The sequence below is a fragment of the Corvus moneduloides genome, chromosome 23 (genome assembly GCF_009650955.1).
Source record: "Corvus moneduloides isolate bCorMon1 chromosome 23, bCorMon1.pri, whole genome shotgun sequence".
Lineage (NCBI taxonomy): Eukaryota > Metazoa > Chordata > Aves > Passeriformes > Corvidae > Corvus > Corvus moneduloides.
In genome coordinates this window covers 1,384,034-1,409,638 of record NC_045498.1, presented here as the reverse complement: position 1 = coordinate 1,409,638, position 25,605 = coordinate 1,384,034, and the positions used below count along the sequence as shown (strand labels likewise).

The 25,605-nt window shown below is 53.8% G+C and overlaps 1 protein-coding gene across 8 annotated transcripts in view; it reads right to left on the bottom strand.

Moving 5' to 3' along the window:
* HIVEP3 (HIVEP zinc finger 3) overlaps positions 1 to 25,605 on the bottom strand; it is a 257,516-nt gene that overhangs the window by 51,209 nt on the left and 180,702 nt on the right. For 6 of the 8 annotated variants that reach the window (XM_032132044.1, XM_032132043.1, XM_032132047.1 and 3 more), the window contains 3 exons: positions 20,413 to 20,477; positions 9,890 to 15,560; positions 4,852 to 4,994 (listed from right to left, as the gene is read on the bottom strand). In XM_032132044.1, coding sequence (XP_031987935.1) covers positions 4,852 to 4,994; positions 9,890 to 15,004 — 5,258 coding nt within the window. In that variant the 5' untranslated portion in view covers positions 15,005 to 15,560; positions 20,413 to 20,477. The remainder of the gene's footprint in view (positions 1 to 4,851; positions 4,995 to 9,889; positions 15,561 to 20,412; positions 20,478 to 25,605) is intronic. The other 2 variants (XM_032132045.1, XM_032132049.1) reach the window with 1 other exon arrangement.

Genomic DNA, 25,605 nt, shown 5'->3' with positions numbered 1-25,605 from the left:
TGCGCTCAATCCCTGCCATGGGACGAGCGACTCCTTCCAAAACAAACACGGAGGATTCCCAGAACTCATCTCAGCCGAGGAAATCCCCGCGGTGCCGCAGGGGTTGGGGTCACAGCCCGGGAACTCTGCTGCTTTAACACAGAGCCTTTCCCGGGGGAGCAGAGCCTGCCCCGGGCTGTGCCAGGGGTTTTCCACCAGGTGAGTGCCAGAGGGAGCCGCAGTTTGGGCACAGGAATGGGGTGACATCACCCCGGAGAAGCCACCGCAATTCCCAGTGAGCCCACGGCGGCAAGAACTGGGAGGAGAGCGGGGAAGGGAGGCTCAGACCAGCTAAGGGGTAACCCCAAGGTGGGGGGTTTTCCCCTATTCATCCACTAATTAGCAATCATGCTCAAATCTGCTAAAACAGCTGCGTTTTCTCCATTTTCCTTCGACCAGGAGGAAATCTTTTGCTGGACAGGCTAAAGGAGGAAGATCTAAGGCTCTATGGTGTTCCTGAGTGCCTAAAACCCCAAAAGACGGGACAGGAAGGGGAAGGGCCGCATGGCAGCTCCAGCCCTCAGCACTGGGGCTCACCAGGGAATGCAAATCCAACCTCAGGCACCCCCCGGTCATTTGGGAAGGGGCTGCGCCCAGGCTCGAGGGAGAGTGGGGTTCAGGAGATCCCAGTTCAGGAGATCCCAGTTCAGGAGATCCCATGGCTGGGGCACCTCCAGCTCTGTCACATTTTGGGGAAGACAAAGAGGAAAGGGTTTGGATTCCTCCGAACTGCAGAGCGGAGCAGCCCCTGGGGCACAGCCCCACTCTGAGCGTCCCTCTGGAAGGGAGAAATTCTTCTCGGGGATGTGTGGATTTGTGCCATGGCGTGGTGTGAAGGGGAGGGGTTTTTTAAAATGGGAATGCCAGATATTTGTGTCTCCAATCGTAATGTTACAGTGGGGTTTTTTTTCCCTAAAGTAGGAAAAAAAGGAACAGTTTTCCAAGGAGAAAATGCAGTTTTCACTCCCCACGGCACTGGTTTGGGGTGTCAGTCCAGGTTTTTAACTTTATATACCTTGGCGCTGTTTTTCCCACTGGTTGCGATTAACTAATTAAACAAACCAACTAATTGTCCCCACAACAGCCCAGAGGGCTGGGCTGTGAAGCAGAAGGACACGGATTGAGCGTCCCCACCCCTCTGCTCTCAGATCCCACAGTGGGAAGGGCGGCAAACAGGGAACGCGTCCCTGAGCAGCCCCTGAGAGCAGCACAGGCCCCGCTCTGGCCCAGGTCGATCCCAGTCTCTGGTTTCATGATGTCAGATTGCAGGATGGGCACCGCAGGGGGGTGGTGAAGGTGACACTGAGCCACCGAGGAACCACAGGACTGCTCCTGCCAGCCTGACCTTCAGAGATCATCTTCCCTGCCCCAGACCACCAGAGCATCCCTCAGGACGAGCCCCGTGGATGTTTTGATTGCTCCTTGAGGAGCTCAGGCATTGACCTGGCTGTTTAATGGTTCTCCCAAACACAGCCCGAGCAGCCTGTGCGGCCTCCAGCCTGTCCTGGGGGTGTTAAATGACCCCAACCTTCCAGCCAAGGGCTGGGGCCGTCTGCTGGGAATGGGGATATATCCAGTCTGACAGAATTCCACGGTTTCAAATAAAAAGCCACTGCTGAAATTGCACATGGAGTGACCTCTTCAAGAGGAATTTGTTCTTTAAACACAATACTCCGTGGGTCCCACCCCCAGTTCAATGTGGACCGGTTTAGGTGGGACCGTGCACGTCCCTCCTGAGGCTTCCAGGGAACCAGAGGCTCTGCAAAGGGTCTGCAGAGCTTCTTCCCACCAGGAGAACGGTGCTGGAAGGGCTGGAAACTCCCCAGGAGCTGGAAACATCCACAGCCGGGCCCTCCTGGCAGCCCCAGAGCCTCATCCTGAGCTGGCACTGCCAATCCCTCATGGAGAGAGTGGGGAGGGAAGGACTGAGCCCCGTGCCCGGCACTGCTGACCCCTGATCCCAAACCCAGGCACAAACCTCCAGGCTCAGGGAACCTGCAGGTGCTGGATCCAAACCCATTCCCAGGGGGAAAACAAAGGAACCATCCAGTCCCAGAGCTGGGGAGGAGACACCTCCAAGGGAGAGAAAAGAGAAGAGAAGAGAAGAGAAGAGAAGAGAAGAGAAGAGAAGAGAAGAGAAGAGAAGAGAAGAGAAGAGAAGAGAAAAGAGAAGAGAAGAGAAGAGAAGAGAAGAGAAGAGAAGAGAAGAGAAGAGAAGAGAAGAGAAGAGAAGAGAAGAGAAGAGAAGAGAAGAGAAGAAGAGGAGAAAGAAGATAAGAAGAGGAGAAGAAGAGGAGAAGAAGAGAAGAAGAGAAGAGGAGGAGAGGAGAAGCCAGGCTGCCCCCAGCGCTCTCGGGGGTTCATCTTTCATTCATTTCAATGGTGAAAGGAGGAAATTTGGCTTTTCTGGCCTTGCCTGAAGGCCAAGAAATAAAATTTCAGCTGGGAGGCTGGAGAGCAGCAGGAGCAGCCTCAGAGATGGTCCTGGAAGTCCAAAAGGAGTGTGGCAAAGGGGAAAAGTGATGGGATTGGGGAAGCCAGAAGAATGCACAGAGGGAAAAGTGCTGGAAATAGAAGAGAGAAAGGCAAGAGCTCCAAAGAAATCAAAGCTGAGGGGAAGAAGGAGCTCAAGGAGCTGCAGCAAGTTCACCTTTTGTGAATTTCTTGATAATCTCCCTCCTTGGCTGAGACAACAAAACGTGGGATGGCTCCAAAAGCTGTGAATCCAACTGCATCCCCCCGGAAGGATGGGCCTGGCCAGCAGCACTCAGCGTGAAACCAACAAATCAGGGGGGAAATGAGTCCAGGAGGAAATTTTTATGGGGGATAAAGGAAAATAAGAGAGTGAAATAAGGTCTCGAAAATGGCTGCACTTTGTATAAAACATTTTCAGGAGATGGCCAGGAAAGGGAGGCTGATCCATTTGGGAGCTAGCAGAAGGCACCAGGCACCCCGTGGATTTATCTGCAGGAAAAGGTCCTGGCAGATGCCTGGGAAAGAGCATCAGGGAAAAGGTCCTGGCTGCTGGGGCTGAACACCTCAACATGAGAAACCTTGTGGGAATGAGGCCCGGAGCACACGGAGCACACGGAGCACACGGAGCACACGGAGCACACGGAGCAGAGCCCGTCCTGCCAGCCCTGGGCAGTGCCATGAAATTCAGGTATGGAATCCAGACATGGAATTCACACACAGAACCCGTTGCCATGACCTGACGTGCCCCAGCAGTGCCTGGCGCTGTGTGCCACCCAGAGGGACACAGTCAGAGCTACAGGAGGTTTCGAAGTACACCCCACGCGGGTTGAGGACGGCTGACACGTTCCCTGGTGCTGGTGGCACAGAGCACCTTGGAGAAGAGGCTTTGCTTTGTGTCTGTCATGCAGAGGGACAGGCATTGGGTGTTCCCACCCCTCCGCTCCCAGATCCCACCCTGGGAATGGCAGCAGGCAGGGACCATCCCCTGACACGCCGCGACGCCAGCACAGACCCCAGCGTCACTTGGCTGGGCTGGGCTCGGGGACAAAGCCACCCCTGTGGGAGCACAGCACTGAGAACCCCCCAGCTCTGCCCTGAACACCCCTGAGCTGCCCTGTGAGGAGCAGGGGGATGTTCAGGCGTGCTAATGCTGAGCTGCTTTAATTCCAGGAAGGAATGCCAGAGTCCCCCTGAGCAGCCACAGGGACAAGCCAGTCCAGGGGAACCGAGGTTGCCGTGGGGTTGAAGGGAATAAACCGCGCTCGGTCGGTCCCGTGGGTCCCATCTGCTACAGGGGGGTGACAGAGATTTCCTGAGCCCATCAAATCTCTCGTTCTGCTGCTCCCTGAGTCGTTTCAGGCCACAGCCATGACAGGATTGGCACTATTTGGCTCTTTGCATCCCCCACTCCCTTCCCAGACCTGAGCCGGGCATGCAGAGCCCACACCTGGAGCAGAGCTGAGTTCTCCTGACCAAGACGCAGCTTTCCTGTCCCACAGCACTGCTTTTCCCTCTTGCTTTGCTAGTTTGACCATCTGCTAATGAGATATTTTAAAATAAACGCGAGTTTCAGCTGGTAACAGCAGCAAAACCACAAGCACAGCCTAATGAAAGCCTTTTTCTGACACATGGAAACCAAGACCACCCAACAGCACGGCCAGGACTGATAAATCCTGCTGGAAATTGCCCCCACCAGTCTGGCCCCCCTCTGCAACGCCCAGGAAGGATGATCTCTAATGGTGACCCACAGACACATTGCTCATTCGGTATTTTTTTAAATTTTTAAGAAATAAACAGCAGCATTAGACCAGTGCTGAATTCCTGAGGCATCCTCGGAATCACCTGGAGCCGGGGTCTGAGACGCATCAAATCAAGGCCTTGCAGCCATCCTGGTTTGAGCTATTTCAGTTGGGTGGGATGGAAATCACATGAACAAAACGCTGCTTTTGTTCCCCACCCAAAGCCCAGGCATCAGGAGAGAGCTCCCCAGATCCTCCTCACAATGGGAACAACCACCAGGAGCACCATTTTCAGGAGAAGGCTCTGGAAAGCTTGAGGAGTGCACCTCTGTCACTTCAGAGACAGCCGCGAGATGGATTTGGGCTCTTCACTCAACCACCCACTCAGAAGAGACATCCAGGTGATTGCTGACTTAAAGGCAGCTCAAACATAGGGAATTAATGCACTCCAGAGCTGGAGGGCCGAGTTTTTACAGTGGCTGCGGAAAATGAACTGAAATCCAGCTCCATCTGCTCACCTCCAGTGGCACCTCGCCATCACTGTAACAACTCTACGCAAGTGCGAGACACAGAGAGAGAAAGAAAATGAGACACTCACCCTCCTTCAAAGATCTTGATCCTCACTGGCTCCCCTCGCTTGGTCACAAGAGCCTCTTCTGATTTTCCCCTTTTCTCCTCTTCCTTCTCAGCTCTAGTTATATCTTTTCGACCTTCATTAGAAAGGAGCGAAGGCAAATGAACCTATCTCCCCAAAAGAGCAAAACAATCCATGATTACAGACAACATCACTGGCAGGCAGACACAGAGCAAACAGCCCAGCAGAGCCAGCAGCGTCCCCAGGCTGCTCCCGACACCAAGGGCGCCAATTAGGGCACCCTCCTAACAAATGGGGCCTCTCCCTCTGGATTTGGGGCCCTGAGGGTGCTGTTGCATTTACTGTGAGCTCTCACAAGTTTTTTAATGCCCCCGCCACGTTATCCAGCTCTTGCCAACTGGAAAAATGAGGGATGGAGGGAATGGCAGTGGCTGGGGTAACTCTGAGCGTGTGGGGTTCTCTGTTCCCAAATCTCTGTCCCTGGATAATCCTCTCTCTAAAAATGCACATCAGAAAGGGCTGGAGAGGAGGAATGAGCAGAATTCATACACTGAACGTCTGGCCTTCCCCCTCATTCACACACACTCACACAAATCTGGGTTTTAGCCACCTCAGCCTGACATAAATCACTCGCCAGGCAGCGCTCCTGGGTGATTTCCTTTCGCTGCAACCCTGCTGCCAAGGGCGCCGCGCGGAGAAAGCCACAAAACCCAAGGGAGAAAAGAATCCTCAACCTCCCCACACGTTCCCAGGGTCAGATCTGCTTTTTTACTGTTAAATTGCCACCTTGGTGAGGGGGTTTGGGGTCTAAACCTTGCCTAGCCCAAGGTTTAAGTCATGCCCTGACAGCTCAGCTACACGTTTAATGTTTGCTATAGGATGGACCTAAACATCAAAGCTGCCTCTGTGGCTCTGAATGGGATGCAGGGAGAGCTCTCCATGCCTGGAATGAAATGTTGGGGTGCTGGTCCCTTAAATCCTAATGGGACAAATCCAGGGAGAGCTCTCCACACCTGGAATGAAATGTTGGGGTGTTGGTCCCTAAAATGTAACAGGACAGACCCCAGGAGAACTCTCCACACCCGGAATGAAATTTTGGGGTGTTGGTCCCCTAAATCCTAATGGGACAAATCCAGGGAGAGCTCTCCACACCTGGAATGAAATGTTGGGGTGTTGCCCCCTAAAACCTAACAGGACAAACCCCAGGAGAGCTCTCCACACCTGGAATGAAATGTTGGGGTGTTGCCCCCTAAAACCTAACGGGACAGACCCCAGGAGAGCTCTCCACACCTGGAATGAAATGTTGGGGTGTTGCCCCCTAAAATGTAACAGGACAGACCCCAGGAGAGCTCTCCATGCCTGGAATGAAATGTTGGGGTGTTGGTCCCCTAAACCCTAACAGGACAGACCCAGGGGTCTCCAGAGAAAGGAAAGCAGAGGCCTTTCCCCCAGGTCACTCTGCGCACAGAAACTCTGCCGTCCAATTGGAATCCCCGTGTCCTCACACTGTCTGTCATTTATGGAATCAGGCTGAAGGCATCTGTGAGCAGTTTTTGGCCTGAAGGCAGCCCCTGAAGCCCAAAGCAGAGCTCGTCACCCTTGGCTCTGGCTGCCAGGAGTGGCGGCTCCCCAGGTGATTCCCCTGCCCCACCTCAGCCTTGTCCTAAGGGGGATGAATCACCCCAGCGGAGCCTCTTTGTCTCCCCTGGTTTTGGGGGAAGCCACAGAGTGAGCAGCTCAAACGGAAACCGGCAGAATCCAGGGGGATGTAACCCAGCCCCCGCAGCTGCTGGAGCTGCCACGGGATGCTTGGTAGGAGCAGGGATAACCCAGAAGTCGCTTTGGGAAATGAGGTGAAACCTTTCAGATTTGCCCAGGAATTTCAGGAACTCAGCTCAGAGCATTAAATTCACCCAGGGCTGCTCTTTGTCCGTGGGGCCAGATCAGCCTCATGCCCACACCATCCACACATCCTTCCTAAAGCCTCCTCGGAATGGTCCCTGTGCTGTCCTGTCTGCCTAAAAGTGCCAGGAATTTCATGAGAAAGGGTCCGGGGCAGAACAGTGCCAGGAACCATTTGAATATTTAACAGGAGGAATGGTCTCAAGCTGGTGGCTCTGGGCATGGAGATAACAGCGAGGAAACCAGCGGCAGGAGACACACTCAGAACCCTCAAAATTTAAACTTTTAGGGTTGGGGCTTCACCTCTTGATGGGAGCTATGGGCTCAGAACACTGCTGGGGACAACCTTCGCAGGTTTGCTGAGGAATACAAAACAATTGACTTGCTAGATGTAGCACGAGGTTTGTTTATTGCAACTTTCGAAAGCACAAAAACATTGACAGATGAAAGGCACCGGAGAGCCAAAGTCATACAGTCACTGCTATCCCCTTTTACAGTCTCGTTCGAATGTACAGAGTGTGCATGCCCCAGTACAGTGTCACCAGCCATCCCTACATGCACGCTGGAGCCCGCAGCCACTCCAGAATTCCAGAATTATCTGCTCGGCAAATCCCACTGGAAAATTTCAAACCCCAAGCCGAGGACGGAGACAGCACGTACGGAACTACTCCTTGCTGCATGCATGACTGTACAGAACAGCGGAGCTTTGTTACACCTCCTGGGGGGTCGAGTGACAGCCTGGAGTTGCAGAAAGGAGGGAATGTTGAAGGGAAGGAGCCAGAGCAGAGTTAGCTGAGGGTTGGACTCCCAGCCTTGGAGTGATGCTACTGCTCCTGCACGTCCTGGCAGCCGCTGCTGCCCCGCCCGTGCCACCTGTGTGTGTTTTAAGCACTGCACGGAGGATTTCGCTCCCACTGAGCACAAATCAGTTCTGTGCCTGCCGAGAATTCCATTTACCTCCACTGCAGCTATCAGGGGTTCTGCCAGCCACGCGGGGACAAAGGGCTGGGTTTAGGATCCACCGTTTCCCTCCTCTTGGAGGGGCACGAACCCTTCTCCAAAGCCCTTGGAGGGACACAAATCCCCCTCCAAAGCTTTTGGAGGGGCACAAACCCTTCTCCAAAGCCCTTGGAAGGGCACAAATCCCTCTCCAGAGCCCTTGGAGGGGCACAAACCCTTCTCCAGAGCTCTTGGAGGGGCACAAATCCCTCTCCAAAGCCCTTGGAGGGGCACAAATCCCCCTCCAAAGCCCTTGGAGGGGCATGAACCCTTCTCCAGAGCCCTTGGAGGGGCACAAACCCTTCTCCAGAGCCCTTGGAGGGGCACGAATCCCTCTCCAGAGCCCTTGGAGGGGCACAAACCCTTCTCCAGAGCCCTTGAAGGGGCACAAATCCCTCTCCAAAGCCCTTGGAGGGGCACAAATCCCTCTCCAAAGCCCTTGGAAGGGCACAAACCCTTCTCCAGAGCCCTTGGAGGGGCACAAATCCCTCTGCAAAGCCCTTGGAGGGGCACAAACCCTTCTCCAGAGCCCTTGGAGGGGCACAAATCCCTCTCCAGAGCCCTTGGAGGCCAATTGAATGGAGGTGAACTGGGCAGGGCAAACTCTTCCTTCTGCAAATGGCACCACGGGAACCTGAACCTGCACCAGCAGACAGCTTGGAGGGGTTTTGTGAGGGGGTTTAGGAGGCGCTGGGGGACATGCATGCAGTGAAATGTGGCTTTGGATGAGTGAGGGCTGAACCATCGCTGTTCAGCCCATCCCTTCAGGGCGTGGGGGTCTCGTACCTCTGGACACACACACGGGGTGTGCGTTTTAGCACCATGGCAAAGAGCAGAGCTCAGAGCAGCACAGGCACTTCCTTAAGGGATTGAAATCGAGGATGCTACGACAGCACTCAGATAAAACCCTCGGAAAAATAGTGCATAAATGTCAGTGTGGTTATTGCACTGCTCAGGTAATTATCTGCCCCTGTGTCCCTGGAAATCTGTCTCTTGGATTTTGGCAGGAGAGCGATGGAAATGCTGAATAGAAATAAAGATTTATTGAATCAAAGCCACTCTACTGTGTATTTTAAGACATATTTATAAGCAGCAGCTGCAGCAGTGATTATGATAAATTTAATATTCAGAGTTCATTTCATGACACAGAAATAAAATGAATAATCCATCAATATAAATTGACTTGAGATGAATATCAAATTGCAAAATCTTTAGAGCGATTCTGTTTGCTAATCTACATGAACATGATCTGGATTAAAGGGATCTGTTTGGTTCAGCATTAAGCAGGAGGGGTAAAGTCTGGCTTTAAAATGAGATACATAAAATTAGGCAGCTCACAGGAGCGTCTTAAAGACTTCTGTGCCCGTGTGGGCACTGCCTTGGGGGAGCTCTGCCCCTGGGAAGCCACTGCGAAGTCTTAACTCTAAAACCAGGCATAAAATGTCCTCAAATACCTGGAAAAGCAGGTGGGCAGCTATGGACCAAACGGACCAAACCACAGGAGTGTTTAACAAAACGTGTCTGCCCCGCTGAGGCACTTTTATAAATGTCACTGCCAGCCTTTGTGCTTCTTCAGGGGCCTAAATACACTTGCAAATCTCTCTTTAATATTTTTTAAATACTTTTAAGCATGCCTCTCCATGTTCATTAATGTGAGATGAGCAGATGCACAACCAGACAGAATCCCATTTCCCCAAGGTAATCCTTTTTTTTTTTTTTTTCTTTTTTTTCCATTTCTAACATGCAAAATGTAGGGAATTAGAACAGCATTAAAAAAAAAAAAAGAAGCCATAAAGCTATTTGAAATATCAAGACAAATGCAAATGAAGTCTAATCCTTTGTGCTGGAGCCGTGGTGGTTCGTGGGGTGGTGGTGGTGATTCCTACTTTTTGGGTGACAAGGCAAGTAGGAACTGGAGAACAGAAACCTGGCCTTGGAGCAGGCTCTCCTGCCTCCTGGGTTGGGGTTTCAGTGGGGTTTGGGTTCTTCACTCTAACAGCTTCACCGAGAACAGGCGCTTCTCAAAGCGCCAGCGGGACGAGTAAACCCCAACCAACCTAAGCACAGCCACGCCCCGGCCCTCAGCCCCCTCTGCCCACGCATCCAAATGGATCAGGAGAAAGAGATAGGATTGCATTACCTCGGTCATTTTGGGCTTCCTGGAGCTGGCCGGGACCAGCCTGCCCGCCTCAGGCCGCGGAGCAGTGGCCATGGTGTAGGTCTCCTTGCTCACCTTCTGCTTGGACCTCAGCAGGGCCAGGGCTGCCTTGGTGGACACCCCGGGCAGGTTGGGGTTGTAGAGGCTGACACACCAGCTGGCATACACCGAGGAGCGGCCGTCCGCTTGCGGGGTGTGATTTGGCTTGATGTAGTTTAAATAGCACCAACTGACATTAGTGGTTGTGTGGAGACTGGGGAACTGCAGGACCTTCTTGGTGTCTGTGCCTTCCTGAGCCTTCCCCGCGCTGGCGGCGCCCTCGGGCACGGGGGCAGTGCTGGCAGGGGTTGGTGGAGGCTGCTCCACCGGTTCTTTGGAGTCTTCCTTCTTCACGGGCTGCAGAGGCTCCTGGCTGAGGAACTGTTTGCCAGCTGGCTGCTCGTACTCCTGCAGGGCCTCAAAGCTCGGGGAACCCGAGCGGGACACGGCCTGCTGGGAACTGCTCAGGGTTTCCTTTGGCTCCGACTGCTCCACGGACACGTTGGGTGGTGTCTCAACCTCAACCCTGTCTTGGCTTTCTGCAAGGAAGGGAGATTTATCCTGCTTTTTCCCTTCCTCTACTGCACTGGGCGGCTTCACCACTTCGAGCTTCTCTTCTGCTTCAGACACTTCCTCCTCCTTCACCCTCTTCTGCTGCTGTGTCTCCATCGTAAGCTCCAAACTGCCGGCTGGGGACAGCATCCTTTTGCTCCCTCCAACTGTGGAGGGGCCCCCTTCCAGGCCGAGGACGCTGTCCGAGGGGCAGGTGAGGGGCATGTAGCCCTTTCGTTCTGGCAAGGGCAGGGGCACTCTCAGGTATGGGCTCTGGAAAAGGCTCCTCTGCTCCTCTGTGATCATCTGGGCCAGGTCAAAACCCAGCCCATGGACGTCAGCGCTGCACACCAGGGTGCCCTTGGGCTGGCGGTCATCAAATTTGGGGAGGACGATGGTGGAGGAGCTGCACTGGGACTGCGTAACCAGGATCTGGGAGAGCGTGGTGTACATGGCGCTGCCGTAGGAGGGCATGTTGGTCTGGATGCGAACAGGGACAACCAGGGACACCATGGGCTCCGTCCGGGTGGGGACAACGAGCTGGGTCACGGTGACAGACACCGCGGGACTCGCTGTGCAGGTCAGAGGGTGCAACCTGCTGTCCGAGTCATAATCCGTGCACGGAGACAGGCTGGAGCTTCCTGCTGCCGAGAACAAACTGGATTTGATCTGTGGCAAATGTCCACCAGCATCGCCTGGCAAGTGGAGAGCAAACTGAGACTGGAGAGGCAGGAAGAAGGCTGAGGGGATCGGGGAGGAGCCAGGGTAGTGCACGGGCAGGAATGAAGGGTGCCTGAAGGACACCTCAGCGGGGTGAGACATCAAGGGAGGAGTGATGTGAAGCGGGCCGGGGTGGATGAGCGTCTGCGGGAGGGGCAGCGGCGGGGTCTGGAATATGGAGGGAGGGATCTGAGGCATGGAGAACTGGGCAGAGAGGATGTCAGACATGGTGTGGGCAGCGAAGAGCTCTGCAGACTGCCCCGGCTGCGGCAGGAGGTGCTGGTAGGGAAATATGGAAACCTGGGGGGCCATGAAGTGCTTCTCGTGCAGTGTCAGCTGTGGCACGGGGTGGTGGAACACCTGCAGCGCCTCTGTGTATGGCGGGCTGTAGGATGGCTCGGGGCTGTCCTTTGGCTGGCTCTTGTCACTCGGGTAGGTGCCGTGTGAGGGCAAAGGGGAGGACGAGGTCGGCTGATGGGGCAGACTCGTGGCAGGAGATTTACTGGAAGAAGGAGCTGGATCCTCCGTGTCTGGCCAGCCCGCTGGGGCTGGGTCTGGCTCGTGCTCGGGGTGCCTGGTGAGGGAGGCCTGCCGCACCAGGAAGCATTTCCTCCTCTCCTGGGGGGCCAAGGAGGTGGAGGGGCCAGGGGTGGAGGCAGGAGTGGACGACAAGCTCCCGTAGTCGAAGGACTTGCTGCGAGTCTCTGACATCTGGGAAGGGTGGGACACGTTGGGCGTCTGCTCGGACGCGGATCTCCGCATTTCCCTGGAATGGTGATGGTGGCTGGGGACCATCAGCATATGGGAGCCAACGCCAGGAGGTTTTGGGTGGGATTCGGAGGGCTGGCTACTCGACTCTGGCTTGGTGTGGTCGTCCCGATCAAAGGAGATGGAGTGGCTGGAGCCGTGGGATAGGCTGCTCTCCTGGCTGGGGCTCCGGGTGAGAGAGACGGACTCAAAGCTGGACTCTCCGGAGGACTGCGCCATTTCTGCCAGCCGGAGCCGCTTCTTCTTGGGTGGGAGTTTCTCCGCAGGGAGCTGGGAAAGAGTCTGGCTTCTCTGCGGCCACTGGAATTCCTCGGTTTTCTCTGGCTCCTTCGGAGGAGGTTCTGGCTCTGTTTCTGGTCTGTCCGGCTCTTCCGTGACCAGAATCTCAGGGACCTGGATGTTGGGCTGGCGGACCAGCCTGGGCTGCAGGGAGTGAGGGGGGCGGCTGTGCTGGGGCGTGGGCTGCGATGGGAACTGGGACGGGGGCTTGTCCTCTTCCAAGCTGCTGGGCTGCTCGATGGAGTCCGACTTCTCAAAGGAGCTCGTGTGCTGGATGACAGAGATCTCCTTCGAGGTTGTTCTCCTCTCCTTGCCCTCCGCGCTCGAAGCCGGTTTGGTGTTCCTGGAATGGAAGCTGGCACTGGCCTCGGAAGGTGCAGATTTTCCCGGGTCTGCTGGTGACTTCAAGGATTCACGTGTCAGGTTTAGAGCCACATCAGAGGAGGCCAGGTTTGCAAACTGAGCGCCTGGGCCGGTGCTGGAGGAGGGGGTGTCAGATAATTCAAAAGCTGGAGGCTCCTCGTCGTCCCCAAGGCTCTTCTCCTTCCGCCTCTTCCGCAGCGGGGTGAGCTCCAAGGTGCTGCCCAGCTTGTAATGCATCATCTGGGGCCACACATCGGGATCTGCCGCGCTCTTCTCCGGCTCCGACGAGGTGTGGGATGTGGCAGAGCGGGGTTTGGAGAGCTGCAGTTCTGAGCAGTAGTACTTCTTGTGGGCCTCGTAATTGTCCCTCTTCTTATAGCGAGCGCCGCACACATTGCACTCGTACATGAACCCTTTTGCCTTTGGGCCCTTGCGGGACTTTTTGGTAAGATCGCTGTCCTTGGTTTCAGGCTCCTCGGGAGGTTTGGGAACAGTTTCTTTGCTGGCAGAGCCGACCTCCTCCGAGACGTATTCCACTCCCAAGGGTAGCTCGATAGCTGGCTGGCGTTTTAGCATTCGAGGGTGGGAGGAAAACGCTTGGCTGCGGCTTAAGACTTCAGGCTCCATGATGTGATCATCGAATGAGTAGCTACCTCTAAAGGTGTGTGGGGAGCTTATAGTGCATGCAGCAGAAGGCATTGAGTGGCTTCTTAGGAGAGGCACTGTCTCTGTGGCACTGTGGGATTGCTGAAGTGACAACAATGATTGTTCGGGCTTCATTTTTTCACCGTGGGATGCCAACACTTTCGCTGCATCCAGCTGGCTGCTGGAACCAGACTTGATATCGAACTGAAACGGTTCCCTGTACGCACCAGACTTTGGGGATTCAATGCTGCTACGCCTGGATAGGGAGCTTCTTCTGGGCTTCACGCTGTCGATTTCACTGGTATCCACAACGGCTTCGTTAATGGTAATTAGCTTAGTGATGTGTTCAATCACCTGCGTTCTAGGCACAGACAGCGGGACCATGCTGGGCTTCTCGTCGCCGGACAGGTGTGGGAACCCCTGGGTGGTGTTTGCAGCCAGCGCCGCCGTCCTTTGCCCGATCCTCCCACACTTCCCAAAGATGATCTCGGCGTAAGATTTGGCGTTGGTGTTGGGAGGGCTGATCTGCTGCTCCGCGCTCTCGGATCTGGAGAAGTACCCGGACTCGGTGCTGCCTTTGCTGCCGGGGCTCAGGAACGCCTGCTCGTCGATCACCTTCTTGCGCTCGCTCAGGCGCAGCGCCAGCTTCTGCTTGATGGTGTGGGTGTCCTCGGACTTATGGCTCAGGGCGTGCTCCGACGACGGCTCCACGAACTGGGAGCTGTCCTCGAGGGACTGGGACATGCTGGAATGGGACAATGAGCAGCGGTCATGGCTGGAGCCTTGGCTCCCTGCGCTCAGCAGGCTGCTGGAGAGCAGGGTGTGCTTCTGCCTGGGCGACAGCTCCACGGCATGACCCGACATCGCTGCCGTCTCCTCCTCCGAGTCCGTGCTCTCCCCTTCTGTCGGCTCCTCGAAGTCCTCCCCGCCGATCCTCTCCATCTCCAGGCTCGATGGATACATCTCTGCTCCGATCCCTGAGGCCAGCCCAGCTTTTATCCGGTGAGCGTGAGACTTCCTGTGTTTGTACAAATTGCTTTTCGTCTTGAAGGAGAAGCCGCATGGAATGCAGGGGTAGGGCCTCTCCCCCGTGTGGGACCTGATATGTTTCTGGAGCACGCTGGGCTTTGCGCAGGGCCTGCTGCAGTACTGGCAGATGTATTTGCCCGGCTTCTGAGGCTTCTTCTCCTTCTTGTGCACCTCCTCAGCTTGCTTGAGGGACACCTGGGCAGGGCGAGGGATGAAGACCTTCTGCACGGCCGGCATGTCCTCCGTGGGAATGATGGGCGAGTGGGACGGGAGGAGCTGGCCATGGTGGGAGTGCAGCCCGGGGGATGGGAAGGAGCCAGAGGGCCCTGGTCTGACTGGATCAACTAGCTGCCATGTGGGACCTTCCAGGACATGCTCCGGCTTCCCCGGGGACATAAATGCTGGTGCCAGTGCGTGCTGCTGAAGCTGCGGGACGTGGGTGGGGTGGTCGAAGGAGGAGGGCTTGGGTTGTTTCTGGTGGCCGGGCTTCTCCTGGGGCTCCTCTCGCGGAACGGGCAAAGAGCCGGAAAAGTGCTGCGGCGAGATGATATCTCGGAGAGGGGTTCCTTGGGAAGGAGCAGAGCTGCCCTGGTACGTAGTTGGGGATGAAATACTGCCTTGGAAAGCCTCTCCTTTGGGAAGCCTCTTTCTTGGACTTTCCTCAGCCTTTTTTGTGCTCTTCTGGCTTTGTTCAGGATCCATGACCTTAAAAGGGTCTTTGAATGCTATTTCGGGAAGGTTTTGGCAGGCTTCATTTACGAATAATAAAGGTCTCCTCTGTAGATTCCCTGTTTTGCCTGCATTTGCTACGAAGCTGGAGCCGCCAGGAGATGGTTGTTGATTTAAGATTTTACTAAAGTGTCACTAGTTGCTATTTGATTCAAAAAAAAAACGTTTCAAGGTCAATAAAGTTCACATTGGTAACACATGACAAACTACTTCAAAGAGAGAAAACTTTCCAAAACTTTCAGTCCAAATATTTTCCTTGTGAACTTGGTTAAGGCTTTAAACCTTGCCATTTTATTTCAGTTGACAGTGGCAAGCCTTCAAAGTCAAGATGCAACCCACAATGTGTCTCTTGTTTGTTATGCAAAGCTTTGAAAACTTGAGACTTTAGTGCTCATCTCAGAAAGATCCTTTTTTTTCCCTTTCTTTCTCCTGTGCAAGGAAAATAACACTGAACGGTGGATGTCCCCCTGTGTCTTCCTTCTGTTCCACTTTGGAGTTCAAAAGCCTTGGAAAAGTACTTCCCACATTTCTGTAATTACATCCAAAAGAAAAACAGACAAAAAAAAAATGACTTTAGCTTTTGTGTGTAAGTAATTAAACGCTGCTCGTTCTGGGGGGGTTCACAGGGAATATTTTGCACACAAATAATTCAGAATAACTCATTGAATGTCTGCCATTCACAAGACATTATTTTAATGGCAACCTAAACATAAACTGCACCCAGGCAAACCTCAGGGACTCGGTTTAACGCTCACAAAACCTGGCTGTGGGGCAGCAACCAAAGACATGAACTGGAAACAGAGACAGTTTGGAAAAATGCATTAAAACGCTCTCAAACTCGGATTCCTCCTAATCTCATGCAAGCATGTAGGGGTTTAAAGTTTTCATAATTGTATTTCCCTTCCAAACTGACTGACACCAAAGCACTGCCTCACGCCTCTTACAGCCCTGACAAATAACGAGAGATCTTCTCTGGATGAAAGCTGCTCTTAAGCTGTGCTAATCTTCAGCGTCACCGACGACAAAGGCAGGTAAAGAGGAGCTTTTGTGGGAGCGTTGCCTCTTTAATTTCCTGCCTTTTGTCACCAAACACAGGTGCAAATCCAATTCTTGCAGCACACGTGAGGGCTGCCATCGTGGGCTGTTCCTAAAGGGAAACCCTCTTGAAATGAGTGGGGATGGGACCTCTCAAGCCCTATTGACCACCCTGGTCAGCAAGGGCAGCTTGTGATGGGACACTCCAGGAGGGAATTGCACTGGAATCAGCCGGTGTCTCCAAGAGATGGAGTAGAGGACGGGTGGGACGCTCTGAAGGAAAAGAAGGGCAGTGCTTTTTGAGTGAAGGGAACCGAGAGGTGTGATCTATCAGGAGAAATGAATCCTTGTCCCTCTTTCTGAAGGTATTGCCTGCCCCGGGGTGCTGCACCTCGCTAGGACAGGATTGCTTTGGTTTAATAGGGGGAAAGTGTTCCAAGCCCTGTGTTCTCATCCTGGGGATGGGGCTGAAGTGCAAGTCCAGCAGAGCAGGGAGGAGCAGGGGAGTGAGATTTGAGCTCTGTGACAGCCTGACTTCCTCCTGAAGAGTGAAGATCCACCAGGAGGAACCACAAAGTCCTCCAGGGATTCCCCACACCTCATTCATTCGTGCAACCCTGTGGGCTCAATGAGAAAAGGGACGTGGGGTTTAAGGGGATGTAGCTTAATTAGCAGAGTCTAACGATGCTGGGACACCCGGGGACACATCGTGACCAGCCAGACTTCACAAAACTCTCTGAAAACCTTCTGCTGTTTGGACACATCACCTCAGATGGCCGAATTTAGGGTGCAAGTCCTTGGACACAACTCTGTCACGGAGAGAGGCAGCTGCCACTGAGGGACCCAACGGAGACAACGCATCCCCCGCGAGGGGCTCAGTTCAGGGACACTGGTGGCCCTGAGATGCCATTTTTTACTCACTGGACAAGTGGCTTCTGTTACTGCCCAGCTGTGACACCAAGTCTCAGGGCAATGACACAAAATCAGTCCTAGGCTTGAACTTCACCTTCCTTTTCCCCAAATCCAGGCCCTGCTCCCCTCCAGCACAACCTCCAAACTTCCCAGGACCTGCAGAGCACCTGCTCTTGCCCTGACTTGCTGAGGAGGTCGGGCTCGTTGCTGCGAGAAGGATTTAATTACCTTCTGAAAGCCGTTTTCTGAGCAGCCCTCAGTGCTGACTAACCCTGAGCGTGGTCTGGGCTAGACTTTGAGCCCAGCACTTACTGAAGATCAAAGACACTCGTGGGGCTGATTTATCACCTTGATTTCTGCCCACGTTGCTGGGGTTTGCCCCACTCGTGACACACAGAGCTTTTTAACTCGGGAGAAGTGGATTTAAGCAGGGACAGAGAACTTTAACCAGGCAGAAGTGGATTTAGGTGGGGATTTTTTCAGCAAGTGCAGAGTGAGCTGCCACAAGCTCAAGTATTCACACTTAAGAATTCCCAACTCAACCTGAGCAACTTTTTAATACTGAATTTCCTGCTATAGGCAACGTACCAATTCCTAAATGTACAGCAGTGAGGCTTGCAAAGAAAATTCTTGAGTTGATTCAATATTACCCCAAACGTCCAGACCATTCGATGTTCCTCGTTCTCCTCTGATGAACACATGGGCCCCAGCTGACTTTTTTTTTTTTTTGGAATTCTGCCCAAAAGTGAACAATTCAAGGACAAGCCAACAAACAAACACACCTGGCTGCCTACAGCAGCGAGCGGGGCCATCCCGGGCCAGCTCAGGCTACTTTGGACATCTTTATTCCATTACTGGGAATGAGGCTCCTGGAATGCCAATGGCAAAGGATAACTCTCCTGGCTGGATCAGTTCATCCAGGCTGGGACTTCTCCAAGGAAAATTTAACAGTGCAACAAAAAACAGGAGAAAAAACATGCAGCCCGGGAGGGTTTCTCCACTAAGAATCCAGAGGGAGGGAGAAGAGGAAGGGAGATTTCATCAGGATCAGGAGCTTCGTCCCGAGGGACAGCTCCGATCTCTGCTCCTGGGCCAGGGACAGCACCCAGGGAGCGGCTGGAGCTGGGCCAGGGCAGGCTCAGGCTGGAGAGCAGGGAAAGGTTCTTCCCCCAGAGGCTGCTGGGCACTGCCCAGGCTCCCCAGGGAATGGGCACGGCCCCGAGGCTGCCAGAGCTCCAGGAGCGTTTGGGCAGCGCTGCCAGGGATGCCCAGGGTGGGATTTGGGGTTGTTTGGGCAGGATTTGATAATCCTTGAGGTCCCTTCCAGCTCAGGATATTCCGTGATTCTCCAACCCTACAATATTTTCCCCTCAGCATCCCGAGCCTGGCACTGGCACAACAACAGCAAATCCTAAAGGAAAAAGCTGCAGGGATTATCTGGCACACGGTTTCCAGCTGCTGCCGTCACATGTCTGCGGCCCGGTCCGAGGCACAGGCACTCAAACTGGGGATTCCAGCTTTTCTTTCTATTCAGACAGGATTTCTTAGGGTTTCACTTGAGATGCAGTGGAGCAAACACGAGCAGGAACGCCCATTGCGTTCCCAGTGCCAGAAACAAAGGCTGCCACCCCAATGGAAGGAATCGGTGACAGAATTCCCTCTGATTTTAATGGGACCAGAATTTTACCCTAAAGCCTGAGAGAAAATGCCCAGAAAAACGCTCTTCTAGAAAGTCACAATTGTTGGGATTCTGAACGACCTTATTATGGCGGAAATGGGTCATGCAAGGAGGGCCAGGCACACGTTTTCCCAATCCTAAACCTCATCCAGTCCTAAACCTCTCCCAGTCCTAAACCTCTCCCAATCCTAAACCTCTCCCAGTCCTAAACCTCACCCAGTCCTAAACCTCACCCAATCCTAAACCTCACCCAGTCCTAAACATCTCCCAGTCCTAAACCTCACCCAATCCTAAACCTCTCCCAGTCCTAAACATCTCCCAGTCCTAAACCTCTCCCAATCCTAAAGTTTACCCAATCCTAAACTTTACCCAATCCTAAACCTCACCCAATCCTAAACCTCTCCCAATCCTAAACCTCACCCAGTCCTAAACCTCTCCCAATCCTAAACCTCACCCAGTCCTAAACCTCTCCCAATCCTAAACCTCTCCCAGTCCTAAACCTCACCCAGTCCTAAACCTCTCCCAATCCTAAACCTCACCCAGTCCTAAACCTCTCCCAATCCTAAACCTCTCCCAGTCCTAAACCTCACCCAGTCCTAAACCTCTCCCAATCCTAAACATCTCCCAGTCCTAAACCTCTCCCAATCCTAAACCTCACCCAATCCTAAACTTTACCCAATCCTAAACCTCACCCAATCCTAAACCTCTCCCAATCCTAAACCTCACCCAGTCCTAAGCCTCTCCCAAGTCCTCCTGAAGGCTTTGAGGAAGAGCTGACCACCGCCCAGCCTCAGGCCCGGGACCATCACCCCACCCACACGAGCTCTTCCCCAGCAGATTTGGGGTTGAGACCCCTCCTGAACGGGATGAGAAATGCTGGGCCTGGCGCCTGAGCTCCAAGTGGGAACATCACTGAGAAGACATCAGGATTTTCCAGTGGGATTTTTGGGAAGCTGTCACAGCCCTGCCTTTTCCAACCACAACAGCAATTTCCTCTCTGTATACACCCAATTTTAGCCTGTTCTTAGGGACTCCAGGCTTATGGGGAAAGCCTGGTGGGCTGCTGGAAAATCCACATCTTTGTTGGACACAAGTGTGAAGCCAAACTTTAGACAAATTTAACGACCAACCGCCTTGGACATTTGTTAAATACTTTGCTAAAAATTGTTAAATTTGTTAAATAAACTTTAAATCTTCCAACTTTTGTGCAAGCGAGGGAAGCAGGCACAGTACCAGCTCCTATTTCTGTTCCACGGACAGAACTGGCAGCCACTAAAGTGCCCTGCCTGTGGGAGGATCCAGCATGTACCCCTTTTTAATTAGGGGTTAATCAATCTGGAGATGCACATCTGGGGGGAAAACAAACAGCAGGTTTTTTGCAGTAGCTGATGGTGTTCCTCAGCTCTTCCAAAACACCTTGACCTCTGTATAAAACCAGATGTGAGAAGCACGGGGTGGAGAGTTTGGTGCTACCTGGAGGTTGTGGGAGGCCCCAAATTAGCTTTGAACAAGCGATTGATGAAGAGAAGGATTTAATGCAAACAACAGCAGGGGCAGACCCCCTGAAATCACCTCTTGTAACTCAGAAATATAAAAATGAAGCACTCGGAAGACTCCAAAGGCAAAAGTTTCTCAAATGAATTGAAGTGAAAGCAAAATAAACTGGACAAGGAGAAAGGCAGGTCCTGCTGCCAGGTGGAGCCCACGGCAAAGGGCGGGGGAGGCCCCCAGGGTGGGAAAAGCAGAGGTTACTCACAGTGGACTGGGGAGTCTGGAATTTTGGTGGTGTCCCTCTCTCGTTTGCCCACGGCTGAGTTCAGTCTGTGGGAGGAAGAGCAGGCTGGGCTCAGAATGTGCAGATATCCCAGTGCCACCTCCGAGGAGCAGCCAGGCCCTGCTGGAGACAGCAGCAGGTAACCACAGCAGGGCACAAACAGTGCCACGGCTGGGGAGCCCCTAGGGCTGCATCCCCTCCCTCGGGTGACACCAACGCTCAGAGACAACACAGCGCTGTGGGGTGTTCCTCCTCTGGCTCAGGTATTCCTGCTCTTGGATCAGGTATTTTTCCTGCTGGCCCAAGAATTCCCCCTCTGGGCCCAGGCGTTCCTACTCCTCGACAAGGTGTTTCCCTTCTTGGCCCAGTTATTCCTTCTCTTGGCCCAGTTATTCCTTCTCTTGGACCAGTTATTCCTCCTGGACCAGTTATTCCCCATCCTGGACCAGTTACTTCCCTCTTCCTGTATTCCATCTCCTGCACCAGGTATTCCTATATTCCTCCTCTTGGCCCAGGTATTCCTCATCTGAACCAGGTATTATTCCCCCTGGACCAATTACTTCTCCTCCTGGACAAGCTATTTCCCTTCCTGGCCCAGCTCTTCCTCCAAAGCACATATTTAGTCTCAATATTTGCATTTATACCACCTTTAGTTTTAATGAAATCATTCATTTGCTCCACATTCACCTTCCACAGACATCCCAGCACATCCCAACACCTTCCCGATGAGGAAAGGCTGGGAGAGCTGGGGGTGCTCAGCTGGAGAGGAGAAGGCTCCAGGGAGAGCTGCGAGCCCCTTGCAGGGCCTAAAGGGGCTCCAGGAGAGCTGCAGAGGGACTGGGGACAAGGGATTCAGGGCCAGGAGCCAGGCAATGGCTTCCCAGTGCCAGAGGGCAGGGCTGGGTGGGATCTTGGGAAGGAATTGTTCCCTGGCAGGGTGGGCAGGGGCTGGCATGGAATTGCCAGAGCAGCTGGGGCTGCCCCTGGATCCCTGGCAGTGCCCAAGGCCAGGCTGGACATTGGGGTTGGGAGCAGCCTGGGACAGTGGGAGGTGTCACTGTCCATGGCAGGGCAGGGGTGGGATGGGATGAGCTTTAAGGTCCTTCCAACCCAAATCATTCCGGGATTCTGGAATTCACATGTTTGGATCCTCAGGCTTGAGCAACATCTGCTGAGCTGCCGAGGGGAGAAGACAAACCGGGGCTAAGATGGAGAGATTTCAGTTCCGTTCCCACTTTGGTTACACATTTCCTGGGTGAAACTGGGCAAGCTCATCCCACTCGGGCCCAAGTTCGTCCCCATTTCCAAACGGGAACACTTCCCTATCCCACAGCGGTGCTGTGACTCAGCACTGAGCGTCTGGGGGGCCCTGGATCCTACGGGAAGGGAGAGACCCACGGAGATAAACAGGGATCCTCTTAACTGGAAACAGATGGGGAGACAGCCAGGAGACTTTCTCTGCTCATTAAAAAACCCCAGGATTAAAAGGCTGTGCTTATTCACTTTTATTTTTATCCCACGTGGTTTCAGCAATTTTCCCTCCCACCTTTCCAGGCAGAGAAGGGCCCCCAGAACCTGAGGAAAACATGAACGAACCCAACTCTGCATTTATTCGAGGCAAAGGGTTAATCCTACAGAGTTTCATCACTTCAAAGAGGCTTTCCAGAAAAGCGTCTGAGTCACAACAGAGAAATCATTGCAAAATCTGCACATTTGAGAGCTAAATCTTCCCAGAAATATCACCCTCAACACTAGAAGGGGAGGGGGGAATACAAAAAGCAGCCGGGCCCGTGCAGCCTGAGGAGCAGCAGCAGCAGAAGGGCAGAGATGGAGCAAAGCATCAGCACTTCCATGAATTCCTTGGAGCCAGCACTCGGCTCTGGCCAGCCAGGACAAGGCTCTGGCTCAGGCTCCAGGCAGCCCCAGCTCTGTTGCAGCCCCAGCCCAGCTCAGGCTGATCCATTTCCATTTTTTTCCCTAAAATGGGATTTGCAGCCTGGCTCCCACTCCTGCAGGCGCTGCCAATCCACTCCCGTATTCCAGAGGGGATTTTTACTTTTATAAGGACACCGATCCTGTTTTCTTGCGGCCAAAATTCAAGAAAATCACCTTTTTTAGAGACATTTAAGATGACCCTCGAGGTGCAGTGCCTGTGATTGTGAGGAATTCCGAGCATTCCCATCTCATCTCCTCCACGGGATTGTGCAAATCCCTGCTGCTCTCCCTTCTCACTGTTCAAAAGTCACTATTTAATACTTTTAAACCACTCCTGCCTGATGATTCCTTCAGAATTCCTCGGGATTGACCACTCCAGGCCTGCCAGATCCAGGGTGGGGAGGCAGCTGGTGGTGAGCTTCTGATTCCATCCAAGGTAATGCAGGGAAGGCAGGAATTGCCTTTCCCTGGAAATGTGCTCGCCTGCAGAGATTCCTGTGTGAACCCAGGGATTGAGAAACCTCCCAGAACGTTCCTGCACCATCTCAAAGCACAGGAGTGGGAAAAAAAAGGAGGAACGGGCAACTCCAGTTCAGTTGGAGTTTGTGATTCCTGCTCAACCTCAGGATTGCAGCAGGAAGGAGTCAATCCCACAGCCCTGGATCCGTGGCCAGCTTCAGAGGGGTCAGTGGGAACGGCTCTCCCTGACCTTCCCCTGGATGAGCCTCTCCTTGGATACTGCCCTGACTTTCCTGCAGGGATAGACAGCCCACGGATGCACTCACCAATCCATGGATGCACACCCCAATCCATGGATGCACTCACAAATCCATGGATGCACTCAAAAATCCATGGATGCACTCCCAGCCCATGGATGCACTCCCAATCCATGGATGCACACCCCAATCCAGGGATGCACTCACAAATCCATGGATGCACATCCCAATCCATGGATGCACTCACAAATCCATGGATGCACTCCCAGCCCATGGATGCACTCCCAAATCCACGGATGCACTCCCAGCCCATGGATGCACTCCCAGCCCATGGATGCACTCCCAATCCATGGATGCACACCCCAATCCAGGGATGCACTCACAAATCCATGGATGCACATCCCAATCCATGGATGCACTCCCAAATCCACGGATGCACTCCCAGCCCATGGATGCACTCCCAGCCCATGGATGCACTCCCAATCCATGGATGCACACCCCAATCCAGGGATGCACTCACCAATCCATGGATGCACACCCCAATCCATGGATGCACCCACCAATCCATGGATGCACTCACAGCCCATGGATGCACTCACCAATCCATGGATGCACTCACCAATCCATGGATGCACACCCCAATCCATGGATGCACTCACAAATCCATGGATGCACTCCCAGCCCATGGATGCACACCCCAATCCATGGATGCACTCACAAATCCATGGATGCACTCACAGCCCATGGATGCACTCTCCAATCCATGGATGCACTCACAAATCCATGGATGCACTCCCAGCCCATGGATGCACTCTCCAATCCATGGATGCACTCCCAGCCCATGGATGCACACCCCAATCCATGGATGCACACACAAATCCATGGATGCATTCACCAATCCAGGGATGCACATCCCAATCCATGGATGCACTCACCAATCCATGGATACACTCACCAAAACATGGATACACTCACCAAAACATGGATGCACTCACCAATCCACGGATGCACTCCCAGCCCACGGATGCACTCTCCAGCCCATGGATGCACACACAAATCCATGGATACACTCACAAATCCATGGATGCACTCACTAATCCATGGATGCACTCACCACTCCATGGATGCACACCCCGCACTCCCAGCCCACGGATACACTCCCAGCCCATGGAGCATCTCCAACCCAAAGCCCAGGCAGGACCAGGAAGGGGTTTTTATAAGGATTCTTTTCCAGCAGGATTTTGAGCAGCAGGCTTTGCTCTGAGGGGGATCTCCCCCTTCTGCAGAGGGCACAGCCCCACCGCAGCCCCTGAGATGGAGGGAGCTCCTTCAGCTTGGGAATTCCGGTCAGGACATTGATCCTGGCTCCTTCCATGTGCTGGGACTGGAGCAGCCCCAGGGGCTCTGCAGCTGGAGGGTGCCGGGTGCTCCCCACCAGGCGCTGCCCTGCTGCTCCTGCCCTCCGGAGCCGGCTCCTCCTGCTCCAGCTGAGCTCCCGGGATGGAGCAGAAGGAAGAGCTCCCAGGGAAGCTGAACCAGGACAGATGAAGCCCAACAGAACTCAGGCTGCCAAACTGCTCAGAAAGAGATCAGAGGGCAACCTCCAGACACCCACTCAGGGCTGTCTGAGCCTGGGTCCAGTTTGGAGCTCCAGCAAGAAGTCCAGGGATGAGGAGAGTTCCCAGATAAGCCCATTTTTCCGTGGAGCCACGCTGGTTTGGGAGCTGCAGTGGGTCAGGGAGAGCCCAGTTCCTGGAGCTGACTTGGGATGTGCCAGAGCCTGGCTCATCCTTCAAACCCCACGCAAATCCCAGCCCAGGCAGTGCCCCAGTGGGAGCTGAGATCCCAAACTCCCAGCACGGGAACCCAGCAGGGATTCCAGCACTAAGGGAGAGCACCAGACCCCAGCCAAGCCCACAAGTGGGAACAGCTCTGTCCCAGCCCTTTCCTGGTTTCCTTTTGCCCTACAACAAAGCGCAGCCAGTCCCAGGTGCTGGCTGCTGCTCACACATCCTGGCCTGAGCTGTCCGGGACAGACCAGTTTGGAACCTCCCCTCTCCCAGAATCCCGGAGAACAATTCCTGGAGCAGCAGGAGAGCTGCAGCCACACCAGTGAGATGGCCAGTGAGTGACCACCCGGGCCGGAGCTGAGGGACAGGCGGGAGGCAGCAGCAGGGACGTCGTGGCTGTGGGAATAACAAGCTAATCCCCATTCCCAGAATATTCCCCAGAGCTTTATCCACACGGATTTGACCACCCAGGATCCAGACCCCACGCCAGCCCACGTAACTCCTGCAGGATTTCTACAGAAACACTGAATCATTAAAGCTGGAAAAGCCCTCCAGGATAACTCCAGCCTTCGACCCAACTCCACCATGTTCACAAACCACATCGCCACTCGTTTTCCAGGCACTTCCAGGGCTGGTGATTCCACCACTTCCCTGGGAAGTTTGTTCCAACAAGGACACGGGGAAAGCTCAGCAATCAGGCTGCAATAGTGCCCTTTTCAGCCCGTAGTCACTCA